We start from the raw sequence: 21,914 nt of genomic DNA, 5'->3' as shown, positions 1-21,914 counted from the left end.
GAAAAGGACTCCATCTCGAGTGTGGTGAGCTGGCAGGGTTTCTGCAGACATATTAACAATGATGGATGTATTTCCATCTCCAGACAGCTGCTCACTAAACAAGTGTTCCTTCAAAATGCCCTCTCAAAACAGCTAACAGGTCATACGGGTCGCCTCCACCATTTAGAGTTTAGTCCGCCCGACAAGACCATACGAGGTTGTTTCTCAAGGATGTCGCAACTAATTCCATTAAACAACACCTGGATGTGCCGGGTGGAAGTGCATGTGCATGCCTGTGTATGTGCATGTTTCTACAGCGTGCACATGTATTGAGGAAGGTGTGAATGTTTGTGTGTGGGACACAAAAGAAAGGTAAATACTGTCCATGCTTCACCGGTCGTAACCTCCGCTTCAGCCAGCTCCCCACTCATCACATTTGGCAGCAGAGAAACTCACGTTCAGCTGGATGAATAACACACTTTAACCCTGTGTTATCCTGAGCTTACTGATACTAACATCCTTCTACATTTTTCAGATGCAGGCTTATGACACCACCTCTATTATAATCTACTCCACTTGAGATGGACAACAGAGAGGTATTTGCAAAATTGGCTTCACAATATTGGGGGGAAAACATGAAAATACGCAGCAACTGATGCTTTTTGATGTTTTGGTTGGTTGTTTGGGTTGCAAGTTGAACAGGGGAGAATAGAGGGACTCTATTGTTCGGATCCATCCTACAGCAAATGAACATCAAAAGTCTTGTCTCCGATTTTTTTAAAGGAATAGAATGACATGTCTTTATTACAACTTGCAATTTGACGTGAACACTATTTAAAAGTTGGTTTGTTTGTGCTATTGTGTGACTTAAGTCACACAATAACACAAACAAACTAACGAATCCATTTTTTCAATGGAGTCTGGTTGCTTTGGCAGAAGCATAGATAAAGGCTTCAGTTCCCCGCTGTAAACATAGACTGTAGCTGTAAAAATATTCTAAATATAGCGTACACTAGTATTGATTTTTTAGGTGGGCCTTTCTTTTAGGTGGCTAAAATGCATTTTGCTGCTGCCCCCATCCACAGCAGCACTTTGCTTTGCTCCCATGCGGTAACTCCTGTCTGCTTCTTCAAACCGGGGATGTGCTGATCGTCACCTAATACACTGACTATGGATAAGTACCTCATACAACCCCACTTCAAAACACTCAAACTATCCATTTAAAGGCTGCAAATAGGGGGAATTTATTTATTACAGACAACAGCAAATTTACAGGAAATGAGGGAGAGAAGGTTCATGGTTGGCATCTTGACCCCTGAGGTTGGATAATGAATCATATCCGATATGTGTTACTTTATGAGCTTTAGAGATGCTTGTCGGCATATTTTTGAAATTTGGACAGATCCCGGCTAGAGGTTTCTCCCTGCTTCCAGTCTTTATGCTAAGCTAAGATAATCACCTCTGGGCTCTAGCTTCATATTTAGTGTTCAAACATGAGAGCAGTCACAATCGTCTCGGGTAACTCTGCAAGAAAGCGAAAAGATTTCTTTCCCAAAATGTCAAACTATTCCTATAATAAATGTAATTGTGTTAGCTGTTTCGCAAAATGACAGATACTGAAAGAGTCTCTTGCAATTTTCCTCTTTCTCTCCAGTGATAGGAACCACATAAATAACGAAAACAAACAACATGTCCATAGGCATCTGTTCTAGTGTATTCATTGTCCATTCAAAATGCACATTCAGCCTTCAGTCATTTCCAAAATACCCTATTCTCATGCATCTTTGAATATATAATATCATCAGCTGTCCAAATGATCATTAGTTTATACCAAAGTTGCAGACCCTGTCAGCCATGATCCAAAAGGGATTATAGTATCAGGACTCATGCCGACAGCTTTCAGGCAAAAATGTCCTCTCTCGTCATCACATGCTGTCCTCTGTGGTGTTTGGCAGCTCGATTGATGACATGTGCCAACGCTGCCTGGCCTTGGCAGTCAACAGGTGACATATAGTGCCAAACACTGTTAATGTCCATCTGTATTATGAATCTCTGTTTCCCCGCATCGTTGTATTCATTAACATAACTAAAATATGTCTGCCAAACGAGGTCTGTTGCAATCAGCCAGTTGCTCTATGAAGACTTTCACACAATGAACACCAAGCCTGGAAAATGTTCATTATTTTCTTCTTGCAGCGGTTGCTCTGGATTCAAACAATAATCTCTTTCTTGCTATTTTTTAATTGTCAGATTCAATTTGTTGCATTGTTATTGTTGCCTTCCTCTGCAGCAACAAACTTGATCTCAGCGTTGGCAGTCCTGGAAGCCATGCTGCTATCTCTGACTTTGTGCTTGAACAGAAACGGAAAGGTTTTCCTGAAGGACTTTTGGAAGGTGGCTCCCATGAAACCGTAAACTATGGGGTTGACCGAAGAGTTGGCGTAGGACATGCAGTTAGCCCACGTCTTGATCTTGTATGTGGCGTAGTTGGGCTGGTAGTTGGGATGGAAAGACTGGAAGAGGACGAAGATCTGGATGGGACCCCAGCAAATGGCGAAGAGGAGGACGATTACTACCACCATCTTGGAGACTTTGCTCCTGATACTGATGGTTCTCTCAGACAGGAGGTTGACCTGAGGAGGAGAAGAGGAGAAGAGAGGAATTGTCTAAAGGTGTGTTCAGACAGAAAGCAAAGGGAATCTTCACCTTGTATTATTTGCGTAAAGTTGACCACTGGACTGTTTGTGCATTCTGTGTTTATTCGCCCCAAAACAGCCAATGTACAACCGTACAAATGTTAGCGATAAGATAGAAACTTACTGTGTGTGCGGCATGGGTGTGTTAAGGATTAAGTCACTTGGCACATATACAACACCAGGAACTTCATTTGTCACATTTGTTCACTTGTCAATGTGCGTTTATGAGGTAACCATAGATTCATAAAGCCCCAAGCATGATTTTGACGATATGGCCAAAAATCAATATAGATAATTATCACAATATATATTTAATGATAATAATGCACTAAAATGAAGCAACTAATCTAATATCTGCATAGTATTTGTCTATATGAAAAATATAAAGAACTGTTTGAAGGATCATTAATAACAAACAGTAGAGGGCAGCAATATGCTATTGCAGCATCTAGTCTGCCAAATCCAAAGAAGAAGAAGAAGACTTCCGTGGCCGAGTCAGTTAACTTCAGTTAAGTCCTATGCTAACTTAAATGGGGATACAATAATCAAATTGTGCGGCTCTTCTAGACTTTCCAAATGTTATCGGACCAAATTGATCAAGCACTGATAGCGAAACGAGTCATTTCGCAGGGGTTGTGATGCTCAAAACAATTTATCCACCGTGTTAGAGACGCAATAGTAGCGTCGAAGTAGGCTATGACCCCGCTGTCCGGCTGTTTGCGTAATGTTATTGTAGGTAGAGGAAAGCGGATTCAATAATTTTATCGAAAATAGATCTCATAAATTTATCATTATCGTGTAAGATTTTTATCGCAAAAATGTTCAAGATCATTTATTGCAAGCCCTATTTTTCACTCAAGTCAAAACGTCTTTAACTCAAACGGACGCGTCTTCGCATCTATTTGCAAACACAAACTGTTTCACCTGCAATTACAGATTTTTTGGCCAATTGGTGGCAGTGTAAACAAGCTGAAAACACAACACAGACATATCATCAGCTTTTAAGTTGATATACCAAACTTGTCAAACATTTGTCAACTTACACATCCAGCAGTTACGGAACAACATTATCATTCATTAGGAGTTGTGTGTCTGGCCACCTGAAGAAGACCAATATTCACTCTCCTTTTGGGTCCTCATTTGGTCTCTACCAACTCTTGAGGGACATGTCTTGCTCATTAGCTGCTAAATGCTCCACTGTGTTCACCAGTTACCCTTTGTCTGTGTGTCCTTTGGTGCTGAGCGGGTAGTGCACACTGAAAACAGCTGCCTGCTGCAGCTGAGAATAAAGCTAAAGAGAACTACAGAGTTGGGTTACAGTTCTCTCTTGTTATTATGAGCAACACTTTCACATTACACATAGTCATTTGATCCATTGTTATTATGTAAAGCTGCTTTAAACAAAGGTCCTTTAAAAGACATTTTCAAAGACAGCCAATATCAAAGCAAAGCAACAGATATTAAAAAAGGGACAGGTAGTGCCACCATATAGAGAAGCTTTTTAACTTTTAATTAGCTGACAATAGGAGCAAGGGCTTGCTGTCAAATCTTTAAACCAAGTCAAGAAAATACAATTAAGCGCAATAAACAAAGCAAAACAAACCTTGTCCATACCTGATAGTTGTTGTCTACGGGTTCTACAGTGGGCTGGCCCACCCGCTTCACCATCAGAGTGTAGCAGAAGGAGATAGTGAGGACCGGCAACAGGTAGGCAGCAATAAACTGGTAGAGGATGAAAGCCCTTTCATGTGTCTTTGAGGGGAATCTCTCCATGCAGTACTGCCTCGGGCCGTACCAGTAACCCTCCTCTATACGCTGGTACATTAGTATCGGGGTGGACAGGATCAAGGAGCCTGGGAAGGACAAGTACTGTGTTAATTGAAGTTGTTGAGATCATGCTCACTATTTCCCTTACCTACTTTATATACAATTAGTCTTAATTATTCATTAGCTCTGTGGTGAATTAATTAGAAAACAACAATTATATATACATAGAGTAAATGTTGAGTAATTGTCATTAAACGAGCAGGACGTACCGATCCAAATGCAGATGCTGACAATCATGGCTACTCTTGGTGTGCGGTGGCGGAGAGATTTCAGAGGGTAGACTGTGACGTAACAGCGGTCCCCGCTCATAGCCGTCAGAGTGATGCAGGTGGCTTGGACTGTCACCTGGGAAAGACACATATACATGATTTACACATATACGCTGTTCTACAAATGTGTAAATTAGTTGTGTTTCTATTCAATTGTCAAGCGACTACTTTTGAAATGTTGCAAAAAAGAAATGCAAATTAAGTGCGTTTCCATGGAGTGAATAAACTAGACTACAGCATAGTTTGGTCAGAAGTTGGCACTATCAACTGCGCATGGCTGTAATCCGCCAGTAAACAGAGTAAAAGAAGTAGCCAATCGGAAACACAGCAAGTTGGCTCGGCCATCTAACCATCTACGAGAGAATAGTGGACAGAGGTCTTCAGGAATTTGTTTCAATTGGACAAGTTTTAATTGTTCTTTCATGTCAGCTAGTATTGTCCATGTTTCATGGTGTCCCGAGACGAAGACAAGCATTCATACTTTATGGGAATATCCGAGAAGACGCCGAAAGCGGAAACAGCTGATCAGTCATGTGAGTTAAATAATTGCGTCAGAACTTATTCAGCAAATGCGTTTCCATAACACATTTAGCGCATCAACTCTTTTTTCAACAAAGGCATAAAAACTTTCTTTCGAAATTGAGAAAGTTTGATAGTATTTTCATTCAGCTTTTCTAATGTGATACTTCAAAATGTGCATAAAAATATGTGAATGTAAACACGACTATTGTTAATTTGTGTGCCAAGTTGCACTGACACCATATTTAATTTGTTTTTCCAATATCCATCTGTAGCAACTAAAACATGATCAAACTATTTGATGTTTAGGCACTTGAAGTACTTGGTGAGCTCTTGGTTTATGTAAAGATCGTGATCTTAGTTTATAGCCAAAGTCATTTGAAAACCTTGAAACCTTATCACACCCTATAGACTCAGGATGTGAATCCCAGGAAAGAAAAACATTGCCAGGCAACATAATTCAGGCAACAACATACGTTTCCCTCAAAATCTATTTGGCAGAACAAAAAAGTGGTATATAAACATGAATCTATGTTCTTGTTGCAGTCAAAGCCCAAAATTCTGACTTTAGAAAAGCGATGTGAACATTCAAATCATGTCTGGAACACAAAGACAGACATTACTCAGAATATCCAACACACTTCCTCCACTGAGGAGAAAGGATCGTCCAGTAAAAATACAAACATCAACTGTGACTTAGATCAGCAGTGATCCAATGTTCTGCTATAAATTTGAAAAGATCCCATAGATATAGAGATCTTTTCACAAAGTCAATTCTCACTTCAGCCCCCTGCGTTGCCGTTCTCCATCGATCCACCAGATGTCCTCAGACTGTCCCACCTGTCCCAGTCACCTGACTCTCATTCAGCTACTCACCTGTTTCCACTTTCCCTCATCAGCGCTGCTTTATACAACCTGCCGATTTCCACTCATTCCCTGCCAGATTGTCATTGTGCTTATGTCTTTGCTTTCCAGCTGTCTGAAGCGGAAACTTATCTTTTCATATGTTCTGATATATTTAGTATTCAAAGTCCAAGGAATAGTTTTAACAAAACAAATCACTTTTTCCTGAAGTGGCCGCACTGTCTTTGAATTTTCAGTTGAAATCAACGTTTTATAGACATTTATCTTCTCTCCGTCTGACACCCACACATCTCTCACAAGAAGTGAGTTTTTCATGATATATCCCCTTTAAAAAAAACAAAAAAAATATTTAGTATAAGTTGTATCACAGTTGTAAAATGATTATTTCCAGTGATACAAATAATACATTTTTTACAAGATATAAAAATGCTCCACAGTTTGTGCACAAACTATTAGAGGAAGCTGTTTTCTCAGAGAGCCTATCACAAACTTTTAAATAGATTGGGTGGCCACCACCTTTCTAATGGTGTCTTGTGCATCGAGCCTTGTAGTTAATCAACCCCTCATTGAGAAGCAAAAGAGAAGTTCAAGCAGACTTTTTTTTTTGTCCTCAAGTAATCAGCTGTATTTCCGATTCACTCTCCAACTTGTCTGAGGTTTTGCTAATGAGCTCTTTTAAAAAATGAGCGAGAGAGAAACCGCATACCGAGGAACGGGAGGCTGCATTTGCGATAAGTATTTTTCATTAGCATATGAAAAAATCATTCAATTACATTTTAATAGGGTTCAATGGTGCTTGATTCAATTAACCTCGGCTTAATCACAATGTTAATTTTAGGCTAAATGTGGAATTCCGGTTACCACAGAAAATTTCAGGTTGCAAAACTCAACTTACACAGAATCCACAGTCTCCAACATATTTCATCACCTGCTGCTACAAAATCATTTTACTCAGGTCTCAGTCATGTTGTACAGTAGAAACATAGACTTTAATAAGAAGCGGACAGTCACCATGATGTCATTTGTGGACTGCCGTTTCGAAGCCTTGAGTTCGGCATTTTGGCCGTCGCCATAGTAGTTGTTTGCAACCAGAAGTGACACGAGAGGATGGCGTTAAGTACAACTGAACGCTGAATTTTTAGACATTTTTAGGCGACCAAAAAGGTTATAATTAACTATCATGAACTGAAAACACACTGTGAAAGGGTTAAAGTTGTAAACACGGACAACTCCCAGACCAGACAACGCCGCGGTATCGACCTGTCAATCACAAGCTAGCCACGCCCTAAAGCATACCCTGCTTTATGGTCTATTTTCTTTGACTAAGACCATAATTTACTAAATGAACATAATGCTGAAGAAGGCTTGAAACTAGCGACTGAGACCATAAACTCATGTTTGCAATGTTTACTGAGGTAATACATCAAGTGAGAAGTAGGGTCATTTTCTCATTGACTTCTATACAATCAGACCTTTTTTTGCAACCAGAGGAGTCGCCCCCTGCCGGCTATCAGAAAGAATGCAAGTTTAAGGTACTTCAGCATTGACTTCACTTTTCAGACTGATAGTAGAAAGTAGCCTGACTAGAGTCGCTATTGATGTTTTCATTTCATGCACATCTGTACATTGATTTTCAGTACAGACTGAAAACAAGCCTCTGTTCATCCTCTTCACAGAAACATTTTCTTCACTTCAAATAAGCAGACTTCTGAGGTTCGTACTGTGTTATATGCCGGCAAACTCATCCATATTGCTTTGAAACATGTGCAGCAGGGGACACAAATGACAGGTCAGAAGTTCTCTCTATGCTCTGTTCCAAAGAGGATCTAATTTTGTCTCTCTTTTGTCTATCTGCCTCTTTCTCTCTCCACCTCTTATCTGTGACTGTGAAGCCAGCACCCATTACCCTCCAGAGGTTCGTAGCACGACATCAGTGTTTCAAAGGATATGATGAGAGTGTCAGAAAGGGGTCACGATGAGATTAATGTTGAGGCCACTGAGGAAAGTGGGTACCACAGTCCCTCAATTTTTAAGACGCATGGTACATTAAGAACCCCCTGTTATCTTCACAGCATAATGTCTCTTCAGAGGAAAATGGGCTTGGACATGACAAAGAGAATACATTTAGATCATCTTTATTTCTACTCATTTATTTTAGTGAGTTGATAAAAGATCAAATTATGTTTTACAAAAGGTGGCTTTGGTGACAGGGTGCACGATAGTGAAACTAATTCAGTGTCTTCATGTTTGATTCGGTTTCCTGACAGGAAGAATCACTTTGATTATATCTCGCTTGTTCAATCTGTACAAAAATAAAATAAACGACAATTGGTGGTTTTAAGAGGCATTACTATAGTGCTAAAACTAGCCAGGCTAGTTGTTTCCTCTCCTTAAGCTAAGCTAAGCTAACCACCTGCAAGCTGTAACTTCATATTTAAGACATGAGAGTGGTATCGTCTTTATTTTTCTATTTTATTCTGATGAGGTGAGGTCAAAGCCCCAACACTGCACAACAAAGTTGTATTGTCAAGCTTAATAAAGGTCAGTGCATAACATAATCAACCATTTAGTCTATAATTTTAATTCATTTTAGTACATTTTGGTTTTGGTATTTTGGAAAACAACAACAACCTCTGTACATAATTACAGTACTAATATAGTGCCGGTTGTCGAGAACCGCAAATTGCTCATTGACTCCAAGTGAAGAAGATTTTGGTTGTAACTTTAATATATCCAGCATCCAGCAGCAAAAGTGAACTGCAGTCAATGAGTCACGGTCTGTAAAGGCCCGCCCAGAAGCCCCGCCCCTGCTGCTGCACAGAGCGCTGTGTGCTTGTTTATCCAAAGTTCATTAATATTGAACATGTTACTTCAACACTACACATCCTTGGGTCCCCAGCAATACACCTGCCAAGTGTGAAGTAGATTGGATGAATGGTTCTTGAGATATGCAAAGGACATACCCACATATACACACAGACAGAGATTCCTAGCTTTATAGTTAGACAATGCTGCCACAGCGCTACGGTTCCGAATTTGTCATGGTCACTTAGATATCATATCCATACATGTCCACCAAATGTGGTTGCAATAGCACAAAGCGTTCACGATCAAGACATATTTTGTAATATAAGCCCTGCCCACAGCATTTGAGGCAACTTTGAGGGTCAGCTATAGCAAAACTACATAGAACATCAACAATCCAAAAGAGTAGCTTTTTCCGGCTTGGTCCAGAGATGTTCTGTACCAAATTTGGTGGCGATTGCTCAAAATTTGTAGGAGGAGTATCGAAAAAACTGATTTGGACACAATTTAAAATGGCGGTAAAACGATCTAGACACAAATTGGCGTTGCTGATATGTATAGATTTATATGGAATGATTAATATCTATAGATTTGTATGGACCCACAGATTCCAGGAGACACATTCGACACTGAACTCCCTTGTGTCCTCAGCAATACACCCCCCAAGTGAAGTAGATCAGACAGAGATTCCTCGCTTTATGGTTAGATATCTGCTTTGAAGACCATCCATATGCTGTCCTTTTCATAGATTAGAAGGAATAATAAAGAATACTAGGACAGCATAATGTAGTCAAGTACTGTAGGGCTTCTACATTTTCCTTTTGATCTTTTACCATTATTGAAAATGTAGCTCAACATGTGATTTTGAAGAAAACTCTGATTTATTCAGGCCATTAATTTAAATATACATTAAAAGAAATCTGTCTATCCAATCTATCTATAGGCCTATACTGATGTAAAATGCTGACGTAGGTTTGGAGAGGAGCTGTCTGAATCAACTGCAAAGAAAGAGACGTATGTACTCAAGCTCTTCTCCCAGAATAGACAAAGTGGAAAGTAAAAACTCTGTCTGGGATCCATTTGTTGAAGATGAAGAGTCCTTTGAAATGACTATCAGAAATAAAAATGAAAGGAAAGATAGGATCGAAGGGACATACAGTACCTGCTCTCATCCTACTCAGTGCATGTCAAAAATAAATATTTAACAGGAAGAAATGCAAGTAGCTTCTGGTTAATTTATATGTGCTCTTCTTTTTCAGTACAAAACAGTTTAAAGTTGATTTACTCATCCATTAAAGCAAAGACAGATTTTTTTCTTGTCAAACAAACTGGAATTAATTTTGTCTTCCAAGTAACACCTCTTTCAATAAGTGCTGAATTTAAGATTGGTTTACATTTCTTGCACCAAAAAAAAGAAGAGGGATAAACAGACATATGATTGTAATCAGCCTGTACCGATGATGCAATGAGCAGTATGAAATCTAACGACAGCAACAGGTGTCAGATGTTCAGTATTGCACGACTGAAAGTGTAAAGCCTCATTAGTCCCTTCGAAAGGCTGCAAAACTCATTACCTCACATTAACATGACAAACAGTGTATTTTGAAATGGATCTAAAAGTAAAGTCCGTTTGGAGGATGGTGCTAGAGGACAGATCGCTGGGTTATTAAAAACAGGGTTTGTCCCCACCGGCTGCATGAATATTGGATAATGTGTGTGGAGAGGTGCATTTTGCAGCCAAGATTTGAAAGTTTAATGTTGTTTTGCAGAACACACAAACAGTCGGCAACGTCTGACATGATTAATGGATGGATGGATGTTTGACATGCGTTGTCACTGTACAGTAGCTCACTCTTTCTCTCATTCCCCCTATTCCCTTGGAATAAACAATCTAGATGCTGTGTAGTTTCAGTGCATATTATTTATCATTTTAAAAATGCAGGTATGCTAATTAGTTATGTCACGACTTCAACAAGCTCCTATTCATCTGTCATTCTGCCTGCTCTGTTTTCCCTGCAATATGTAACTCTCCTGTCAGCCCGGTCTCAGTCCCAGGGCGTCAAATGCCGATGTTTTGACTGTGTCTGATACCGACGCACCCTTTATCGTCTATTCGCTTTTAAGTAACTCCTATGTAAACCCGTCCGTGGCAATATGAGCTATATTAGATGGTCAGAGCAACTGCTCCGGAAGTCAAGTGATGGAGTATAAAGAGCGACAAAGTCGTAGGGAGGACGTTGGGAGTATGGATGGGTTAAACAAACACAGGACTTTCACCCAGGAGACCGCTGTTAGTGTCCCGTGTGACACCAAAAGTCAACGTTGACTTATTTTAAGTTATGTAAGAACGTTACGTAACATAGACTATGTTACTGAAGTTACGGAACAAATACAGTTATTTGAACCCAAACCGTGATCTTTTACTTAACCTACGCCAATGGGTTTACATTACACGGAAGCTGGATTCTCGCAATGTCACAATGTTACGAGATCGTGCGAGAATCTCAGGGATCAAATACAGTTTCACACGAAAATCCATCTTGTCAGGCTTCAGGTAATACATTTGTGTCCGGCAAGCCAGATCACGGACAATCAGCGTCCTGTGAGGAGCTACTGGCAGCTATGGGCGAGTTGTTGCGGTCTAGTGTGTATGTGTGTGACGCGACGACACGGAGAGGCGACTGTTCTTTCGAAATGGCGCTTCCTAAAGAGGTTAGCGTAGCTGCAATAGCACCATTAATATCAGATCTGCAGAGTGTTTCTTCATTGAAAGAAGAGCAAAGAACGGCACTGAAGGGTTTTCTCGATGGAAAAGATGTTTTCACTCTTCTCCTGACTGGCTTCTGCAAGAGTTTGATTGAAAGATGGTTCATCCAATCACCTGCCCTTTTCCAAACATTTTCTGAACTGGCTTCTCAGATGGTTCTGTGTAACACACCATCTGGCGAGTAAAAAGTGTCGCCATTGGGTACTGGCCAAGCGTCCGCATGTGATGAGTTGGGATAGAGAACAGGTTGCTCCTGTCATCTCAGATCCAAACACTCCCTCCTGCCTTGCAGTCAATCTTTCCCATCACCTGATACTTCCTTCATTAGTCTTGCAGTACTTATATCTAGCTTTGCCAGATTGTCTAGTTTGCATACACCCTATAGCTTCCAAGCCTTTGCTCTACCTATCTGATCCTTGGACTGATGATTCTCTGCCTGTTCCTGACTGCCTACCTGGTTTTGACCTGTGTCTGTTTTTTTTTGTTTTTTTTTATTCAAGTAAATTCAAGTAAACGTAAACTTTTATCTAAACTTATCTGCCTGTGAGTCGTGCATTTGGCTTCACCCTTGCTGATTTTCAGAGTCAAAATGTGGGTCATATGGATCCTGCACGTCATGCTGTACGCCTTAATAAGTATGTAAGGATAAATAAGGATATAAGTTTAATAAAAAATTTTACCATTTAGTGGTATTATCATTCTCTATCGTTAAACATTTTGGAGCACAAAATTACTTGGACTTGACGTGAGCAGCAAGACTTGAGTCTTATTTGTGACTTGCAAAACAAGGATTTTGTGCTTCTTACATAGTCTTGTATGTCGTGGTAGGCCTGAGACGTATTAGACAGCTTTAAAGGAATAGTTTGACATTTTGGGAAATATGCTTTGTCACTTTCTTGTTGAGATTTAGATGAGAAGATTGATACCGCTCATATCTGTCCGTTAAATATAACTCGGACTGTAACAAAATCTGCCCAATAGCGCCTCTAAAGCTCACTAAGTACCAGGTTATGTCTCATTTGTGCGAGTGGAAAGTTAGTTTTGAAGCAAACATTTTGGTGCCAGCTTTTAAAGTAGTTGCTGAGACTTTAGTATTGATCACCAATCCTATCAAGCTCTTGGTTGTTCCCTGCTGTGGTAACAATCAATTGTACAATATGAAGTAGTAACAGACACTGATGATGGTTGTAAACACAGCAGGCAAAGTTCACTTCACCTGCTTTCACCCTTTAGTTGTTTTCATCCAACTGTGGACATTTTGAGACTCTACTCAGCTTAACAGTCCATATTTCTTTGACAAATGTGTGCGACTGAGGCAGAAAGAACGGCCAGTCTCATTATAATCATTAAAAACTTGATTAACCTTCTCTCATGCACATGCAATAATAAAAGACGGCAGGACTCCCTTCCTAGAAACTGTGTTAAAATGATGGGTTGGTTGATAAAAGGCAGAGAAGAGGTTCACTCATCATCCTCATCCAGGAGTAACAGGGTCCATAGGCTCCATGTTCTGATGAAAAACTAAATCACGTCTCTGTGTTTTCAATTAAAAATGCTTTCAGCCTTCCCGCCTGCCTCCCAGACTGACAATCTTCCTCTTTTATGCTCAAATTAGCCGTGAACATCTTGTCATTCTGCGTACAAAAGAAAATCTCTCCATCAGATGATCAGACAGGTCGTCTCCTCCTCCCTTCTAGCTTCATAATGAATGAGGTACTTTACATCAAGCTCAGTTTTAAAATGTAAAAGTTCTAAAAAGTTCATTTGTCACCGAGGGACAGTTTTGTTCTAGATTTTGCATCACTTGACAGGTTTCATATTAACTGTGGCAACCCCCCCAGTGACAGTATAGCTTTTTCAAGCTTCTTGGGTCTGGATGGCATATTTTAAGTAGTCCACAGTTATTAATGCTTAAGTAATTACAGTGTAGCAGGGAAACATGGCTTATTAATGTCTGAGCTTTACGCCCACTCACCGCCACACGTTGTGCAATGAAGCGTATTTTAATTGGTTATCCTCTTTAAATAAGCTGCATTGGGTCAACAGATTGCAATCTTTGCTTGGCTTCTCCTTAATTGTGCACTACTTCACATTTTCATATTCACAAAGGATCAAATTAATGTATGTGAAAGAGGTTGATCACAGTGATTGGTGTGCTTCAATCTAACCACTCTCATCAACCCAGTTTCTAGATGAAGCATGTAGCGCTGGTATGAAACGCACCAGGCATTCCATTAACTATAATGTAAACCCACCTGCGGCAACAGTAAACGCTCCGAGAAAGCGCGCCGGGAGTTACTGTGGTGACGTAGTTTAAAAAGCGAAAGAGACACACCGGGTGGCTGGGAGGGGAGGTGGATGGGTCCAACAAATACAGGGCTTTCATCCAAGAGGCTGCTGTTCGTGTCCAGTGCGTCACGTTACAGAGACAGCTGTTCGTTCATGTCCCGTGTTCACAACGTTCAGTGTCATGTTCACTGTACAAACGTAGTATAAGTAATGGTGGTTTTGATGCCAAAAATAAAGTGACAACGCGGCGGTATGTGACGTGTTGGGATGAGAACGTGTTGATTGTCCACAGTGGAAAAAGCTCAGATAAATGTACAGTACTGTACGCTACCTGTTCAGATCCAAAGTTAGCTACTAGCTGGTGGACATAATGGAGCATTTAGTAGCTACAGAGCCAGATATTTCACTCAGGAGTTGGTGGAGACCAAAAACAGAGCTAAAAGAAAGTGTGAATATTGCATTAGACACAAAGTCACTGCGAACCTATGCAGAGAAGAGTGTTATGGGTAACCATAGGTCACAGAGGCTCACACCTCCCAAATCCTGGTTCTATCATGTAAAGCACTTTGTAACTTTGTTTTATTATTATTATTATTATTATTATTATTATTATTATTATTATTATTATTATAAATGTACATACAAGTATAAAACAGGCATGTGAACATGTGATCCCTGTGCACGTCATCTTTGTGCAGCTCTGGAAGCATAATTCACATTTTTGGGTTACAGACATAACTCCAAATAAATGCTGATGTTGCTCCGTGTCTGCTGAATGTTTAAATCAGAATCTGCTGGATAACATGTTCACAATAATAGCTTTATAATATATCAGTGTTGTGTTTACAGCTTATTACGTTGCCCCCAGGTGGCCAAAAAATGAATTAATGCTCACATGCAATAAGCCTTTTGTCCAACATGAATGGCTTTCAGGTAACGTTGAGTAAAGCTTTCATTAGTTGTGCATTGTTCACAGACAAACAAGGAGTAAACGCTGCCTCAGTGCTCAACATCTTTGCTCTCTACATAGAAATAAAATGGCTCACATCATGTGTGGAGGGTTTAATGCTCCCTTTAGGGTAGATGCTGGTTAACTCCTGGGTCAGATGGGGGCATACATCTAAATATTTCTTCAAAATTTGTGTTATTGCAACTTGCTGTTTTGTGCTTTTCCTCCTCTCTGTTTTTTTCTTCTGGAGTTTGGTTGCTGCTTGGACCTCCGACTGTCATCATCTTTCAGCTGTGTGAATGAAACTTCTTTCACTCCAAAGTCTTTTGGGAAAAAAATGGCAATAAATGCAACAATAGCTCTTTTTGGATTGAAGCTTTCTAAACCATTACTGAAATTTGAAAGGACAGGTTGGGACCTCCATGAGTGCATTCAAAAGATGGGTTTTTCTATGACACTCAGTTGAGTTATGAAACCACTGCACATTTTGCAGCTTTTGTACCTAAGTCCACCATGTCATCTCTGTGAGTAAATTTATTGAATTATTATATCATAATTATAATATTTTCTGGGTTTGTTCAATTTAAGAGAACATCTGATGAATGTCTTTTTCTCAGGGCCTTTTGTAGAGAGCATAGCAAAATAACACTTCTTAGTGTGTGAAAGCACATTTCTGAGCCAGGAAAAATGTAATTATGGTTGTGATATGATTAAAAAACATGAGTCATGGTGTTACCTGCTGTAGAAAGGCAACAAATTTGCACATGAAGTTGCCAAAGATCCATCCAGGGAGAGGATAAAGGGTGGCGGTGAAGGGGACGCAGCACACCAAGAAGATGATGTCGGTGGCAGCCAGGTTTGCTGAACAGACAGAGAGAAAACAACATAGAGGATGTCAGTGTTTTACAGATAGTGTATGTAAGTTCAAAACATGGCTAAGGTTTGGTTTAGGCACAACAACGAATTTGGTTAGGTTTAGGGAAACATGGTGCCTTGGGTTGAAATGTCGATTTCGTTAAGGTTAGGGGTTTCAATAATGAACACGTGTTTAAGGTTAGTGTAAGGCAGACTTCTCGCTGCCTTAACTATAAACTTACTTGTCAATGAATTAAACTGCTGTAGGGCTGTGGGTAAAGAAAGAGCACGGGGAGAGCTTCGTCTGTGCAACAGGATCCACTTTAAAGTTTCAATTCCAACGTAGGACAATTGAACACGATCACCTAATCACTTCTTACCTCATATAACTCCGCCAATCTTAATCATCACTCACCTTACAAGCACGTAAGGTGCGCCATATTATATAGTTCCAGATCTAACTTAAGGAGCAGAATACAATATGTATAATGTATAAAATAAATCTTTACAAAAATAAATCTAATCTTACATTCTTCCCCCTCTTCAGATGAAATGTCCTCATTTCAGAGTTCATGAAAAATAAATCTAATCTTAACATTAAGGAACGATTGTGGTCATGTTTAAAAAAAAAACATGTAGTTTGTACCTTATGTAGTTTGTACCTTATGTAGTTTTGGGGCATTGATGCCCCAAAACTACATAAGGGCTTTGTCAATTGAACGTAAACATATGTAGTTTTGGGGCATTGATGCCAAAATAATCTTCACTGTAGTTGCAGCTCTACACCACATCCAAAAGTTAAATATGTATCCAAACTACTGAGAGATTGTAAATGTGACTTAGTTGAGATTGTGCTGATCGTCACATGGACACATGGACAAACCCCTCCAACCGGTGTAAAATAATGATGATGATCAATAACAAAATTACATCATGGATAACTTTTTATTGAACTAAATCTTAATTTACAAGGAGTTGACGTATAACAACAAGCAAACATCTGCAAAATCTAATGCAATTCCCAAGTCAAGTATTAGGTTCAGACTGCAGGAAAAGTGGCCCAAATCAGATTTTTATTTTAGCGCATATGTGACTCAGATCTGTTTTTTTTCCCCCACAGCAGTGTGAACAGCACAAATCACATGATTTGGGCCACTTTCATATATGGTCCTAACTACGGGTCGGATTTTTTGCAAAGTGACGTCTGAACAGTCATATCTGCATTCATGCGACTTTTACGTCACTTTAGATCAACATCCTAACATTTTGGATGAAATCTGTTCCAGTGAAGCCATTCACGTCACGATCCCACCGCTCCTGGCTACAACTCTGCATCCTCACACACCTCCGCACAGACGTAGCATCCATTGCTCCACAAAATCCTTGTCATCCTCTGCTCCCAAATTCGCTGACTTTCATTGCACATCAACTTATAAATTAAACTGTAAACAACGACTTCAGTGGCCAACTTCCGTACGACAGCGTGCTTCGTGTTGTCTGATCTGAGCAATAAATCCAAATTGAGCACTATGGCTTACAGTGTGAACGTTGCCTGAGAACGTACTTCAGATTCAGCATGTGTTTACTTGATGATGTGCTGTAGGTGCTTTTAGAAAAACTGTTGATTCACTGAAAACAGGTCCTAGAGTATACCTACACGCGTACAAAACGTGCAAAATGATTAATTTAAATTCACATTACCTACCCAGTGTCTTCATATGAATACACACAAAAACACAAATTCATGTTTAGATAGGACACCAAGCAGAGGTTGCAGTTATAACATTGGCTTTTTTCTATTTAACCTGTTATTCTGACTAATAGGCCACACTCTGTTTCCTATTTGTTTTACTAGCTGATCTAATCCCGTTATAGTAGCTGGACCATTATGTTGAAAGGATGGGCAGATGGTGCCGGCACTGATCTAATGCTGCTGAATATTAAACTGATTCAATGCTCTGGCCAGATCAAATTAATGTCACAGACACAAATGGTTTCTAAAGTAAATCACAGAATTGCACAAACACACAAGCTCATTTACAAACTGTATATGTGACATGTATTTTTTATTATTTTATGTGTTTTATTGTTTTAATTTGTATGTCTTGTGTACTTAATCTCAGTTCATCAATCACTTTTGCAATTCTTCCAAAGTGAAACCTCTATCAGATGTGCTGTAATTGACTTCAACAACAGAAATCAATCACCCGGGATTAAAGTCAGTGATCCCTGAAAACCAGAGAAGACATGAGGCAGGTGCATGATGGATGAACTCCTTTGATTTCTCTTGTTTTACTTGATTCCCCTGAGATTATTGAAATCCCCCCCTGACAACATCCACCCATCCACCTGCTTTTTTCAATTTACGAGTAAAAAAGTCTGATTGTAAACGCTGGAAATTTGAAAAAAAGTCAAAATACCACAAACAACATTGTTATGCTTGGCTGAGGTGAATTGGATTATCAACAAATGCAAAGTACAATGGAAGAAGACGAATAAATTATGACGTACATGACACATGTGACTTAAACATGGAATTCTGCTCCACTGAGGAGATGAAAATGAGGAAACTGTAACCCCAAATTAATACATGAAATAACCCCACTAACTGTTTTTCTCAAACAGCAACTCTTAATATTCACATATCAGTAGTGGATGGAAGCGGAAATTAATTTGCATTCACATTTTCTGGAAATTTGGTTAAAATTTGCACATAATTTGCATGGAGACCAGACTTTTATCTCCTGTTTGGAGATAGCAACACATTTCTTATCAATGACGTACTTTTTTTGGGACTTTCAACATTTTTCATTGTTGATTACTTTGATATTGAGCCCAGTCGCACAGCAGTTCGTGAAATAGTCACAAAATTGTAATGCATTGATTCGTGTACATAGACACGAATTTCGCATTTTTTTCGTGATGGTCAGCACGAAATCAATTCATATCTAATCCACATACTTATGAAACGAAGAGTATAAAGAGCGGCAAACGCCATATAGGTAGGAGGTCGCGGTGGATGGATCAGTCAAAAAACACTGTACTTTCACCCAGGAGACTGGTGTTCATGTCCCGTGTGAAACCAGAAGTCAGTGTTGATTTGTTTGTCACGTAACTTCTGTACTTAAATGACAGCACTTCCGGAGTTATATAAACACAAACCACCATCTTTTCCTAAACCTAACTAAGTATTTTTATCTTGAAAAGATCAATGAGGAAATTCGCAGGAAAAAGCACAAAAAATAGGTTGTTAAAAGTCGTGCTGAGCATCACGAAAGTAAAGGGAAATTTGTGCCTATGTAAACAAGAGAAACACATTTTAAGCCCAGAGCTCTTGAGCTATAAAAATTGCGTACTTGCACAAACCAGTTTCTTCAAATTGAATGCTGGAAGGCTTCTAAAACACCCCAGCAGATAATTACTCCACCTGTTTAGATTTTGCAATTCAGGACCCATCTGAATACCTGTCTCTTCCTCTAAAGGTAAAAGTGAAAACTCTATTTATTTATGTATTTATCTTGTAATTGACATTGACATTTTACACATCGCTGTGTACTAATTGGGCAAATAAAGTTAGTGAAATTACATTCAGGTTATTCGTGAGCTCTTGAAGTTCTTTTGAACCCATTGTTGGCATGCAAAGACACGTTTCTGGATAGATGAAAGAGACCTGCATCAAATAACTATGGAGTATATTTGATGTCGATGCACTGTGAGTTCATGACAAAGTAAACATGATGTCCAGGATGTCCTGTGTTTGAACCTAGTTTTTGCTCTTACTCACCTATGTAGAAGTTGGTTGCCGTCCTCATCTGCCTGTGTTTGGAAATGACATAAATAACCAGAGAGTTGCCCACCAGTCCGACCAGCATGATGAGGGAGAAGAAGAGGGGGACCAGCCAGGCATCTGTGAGGAAGGGGTGCTGATCTCCTTCCTCCTCCTCGTCCTCGTCCCTGCGTCTTCCCAGAGAGAAGTTTCCCTCAGAGCCGTTGATCCAGACCGGCTCGGTGGCGTTCCAGAGCTCCTCGGAGGAGTACATTGTGACAGGACGGGTAGGATAATTGTGAGGGAAGGTGAGAGAAAAAAGCGCTGAGAGACGACGAGATGGCAATTAGGAGAGAGAACGAGTATGTGTTCAAACGCCGAGTCCTGGGTGCCCTCAGGCTCAAGACAGGAGAAAAAAATGGATGGTTGAAAATGGAGACAGAGGAGAGGACAAAAAGGGGGGGAAGGAAAAAAAAATCATGCAAGGGACATACATGAGAGAAAAGAGGAAAGTGCAAGGTACAAGGTAGGATGAGGAAGAGGTGAGTTTGTAAGAAAAGAAATAGAGGAGTGACAGAAAGCGGTCAGGTATCAAAGGGAAAAGTTTGCTTTGTGAATCAAAAGGTGAAGGTATGGAGGAGACAGACTGAAAAGGGGGCAGACAAGATGGGACCCCTCAAGTGGCAGAGAGGTGTTCATGATAAGTGAAGACACAGAAGAATAGATGGTGAATGAGAGAGAGGAGAAAGTGCTTTTTTCCTTAACATCAGGTTGGAGGAAAACTGCCCTTCCTCTGCCGTCACATTGCCCCTCACAGCATGCTGTGCTGCTCACATGCGAGATAAGCCTCCAAGTAGCCCTGGGGATTTGTTCACGAGCAGCAGAGTGTACGCTGAGAGGCAAACAGATTTCTTCTATGAGCTCGGGCACCAAATACCCAAAGGTAAACAATCCATTGTACTCACAGCTTCCTTGTGTTGGTTTTCACCTCTCTTTGTTTTCCGCCGCTCCGTGGTGAGGCTTAACCTTCCATTCAAGAGTCACTTGATTCAAAGAAAGAAGACACAGCCTTGTGTAGGAGTTGATATGCTGCTATATAACCTTGACAAAAGTACGTCAGCCAAAATTCGTTGTATTAAAAAAAGGAAAAACCTCAAGCACGATCCGTTGTTCATTCTCCAGACACTGCTGAGTTGACTGTAATTTAGCCTTGACTTTACTCGAGCAAGAGAGCAGAGCGAAAGAGATGCTGCTGGCTTTATAATACGAGCAAGAGCAAGGGCACACAGACGCAGCAGGGAGAGGAGGTGCACACACACACACACACACACACACACACACAGTCTGAATGCACGTGCGCTACAGCATGATTCTGGGGTAAATAGCTCTTGTCAGGGTTTCCTAGCAACGTTATCCCTCAATTCGTCTTTTTGTTCTTTTCCGATTCTGTTCCACAGGGAATACGATATAGTGTTACTCCTTCATCTGACATAGGTCCCCATACCGCTACACAAGAAGAGTGCAGACAGGAAATAGCAACAGGGTCCATCTATCCCTGTGAGCTTCTCTATACATTTAGTGAAGTTGTACCCATAAATACCAGTATGTATCATTAAAACATCACCCGTAAAGGTCGTTATTTAGGATGTATTCAAAATATAGAGGATTCACTTTCTGACAGTATTATTGGTGATAATGTATTTTGTCAATGTGTTGGACCTGAAGAAGACCAGCCGAAAAGCCAATTATGGCTAGATAGAATAAAAAGAAGAATTGGGTAGGTATTTTTTCATCTTTCACTGCTATTTGCTTCCAGCACCTATGAGGAGTTGAAGGACATGCAGCTGCCTCTTGCCTAACTATATGTTGGCCAACCAAATAGCTGCAGTTTCTAAGTCTTCACTGGGACTAAAAACAACATAGAAAAATGGATAAAGTGTCACATCAAGCAATTAAGTACAGAAAAAACTGAAAAAAAAGTATTTTCTGCGGATATGTTAAACTTTGTTGCAAGCAGTATGACAACCAGACCACCAAACAGAAATAGCTAAACTAATGAGTCCTCCAAAGAAAACACCCATGTACAGGGCTTCTTCCCAATGCAAATTAACTATTTACATATGTACATTATGCACACACTACTAGGCTAGCATGTACTGACAGATGCAAGTACTGCTGCTTCAAGCCAAGGCAACAGATGCTATGAGCTTACCAGCCTCGTAGGATTTTAGAGGGAAGGAGAAGCACCCTTGCCAACACACCAGATGCAAAGCCGAATAGAAAAGGTTTGAGTCCTCTCATATCTGGGATAACTGATGTCCAGCCAGTG

General features: G+C 40.1%; 1 protein-coding gene across 1 annotated transcript; it reads right to left on the bottom strand.

The window, feature by feature from the left end:
* Positions 1–1,077: 1,077 nt before the first annotated feature.
* Positions 1,078–21,598, bottom strand: kiss1ra (KISS1 receptor a). Its single transcript, XM_037788678.1, has 5 exons — positions 19,604–21,598; positions 15,701–15,825; positions 4,712–4,847; positions 4,290–4,528; positions 1,078–2,612 (listed from the first exon to the last, which is right to left on the bottom strand). The coding sequence occupies exons 1-5, from the start codon at positions 19,857–19,859 to the stop codon at positions 2,232–2,234; spliced, it is 1,137 nt and encodes a 378-aa protein (XP_037644606.1). The 5' UTR covers positions 19,860–21,598; the 3' UTR covers positions 1,078–2,231.
* Between the last annotated feature and the right edge of the window lie 316 nt (positions 21,599–21,914).

This window comes from Sebastes umbrosus, chromosome 12 (assembly GCF_015220745.1).
Source record: "Sebastes umbrosus isolate fSebUmb1 chromosome 12, fSebUmb1.pri, whole genome shotgun sequence".
Classification (NCBI taxonomy): Eukaryota; Metazoa; Chordata; class Actinopteri; order Perciformes; family Sebastidae; genus Sebastes; species Sebastes umbrosus.
The sequence above is the reverse complement of the archived record's forward strand: the minus strand, read 5'-3'. Positions and strand labels throughout refer to the sequence as shown.

Excerpts from the sequence above, each read along its gene's own strand:
- kiss1ra (XM_037788678.1), bottom strand. The coding sequence starts at position 19,859 with ATGTACTCCTCCGAGGAGCTCTGGAACGCCACCGAGCCGGTCTGGATC. Across the intron at positions 15,826-19,603 it reads GGCAACCAACTTCTACATAG|CAAACCTGGCTGCCACCGAC; the intron begins GTGAGTAAGAGC and ends CTGTCTGTTCAG. Across the intron at positions 2,613-4,289 it reads CCGTAGACAACAACTATCAG|GTCAACCTCCTGTCTGAGAG; the intron begins GTATGGACAAGG and ends TCTCCTCCTCAG.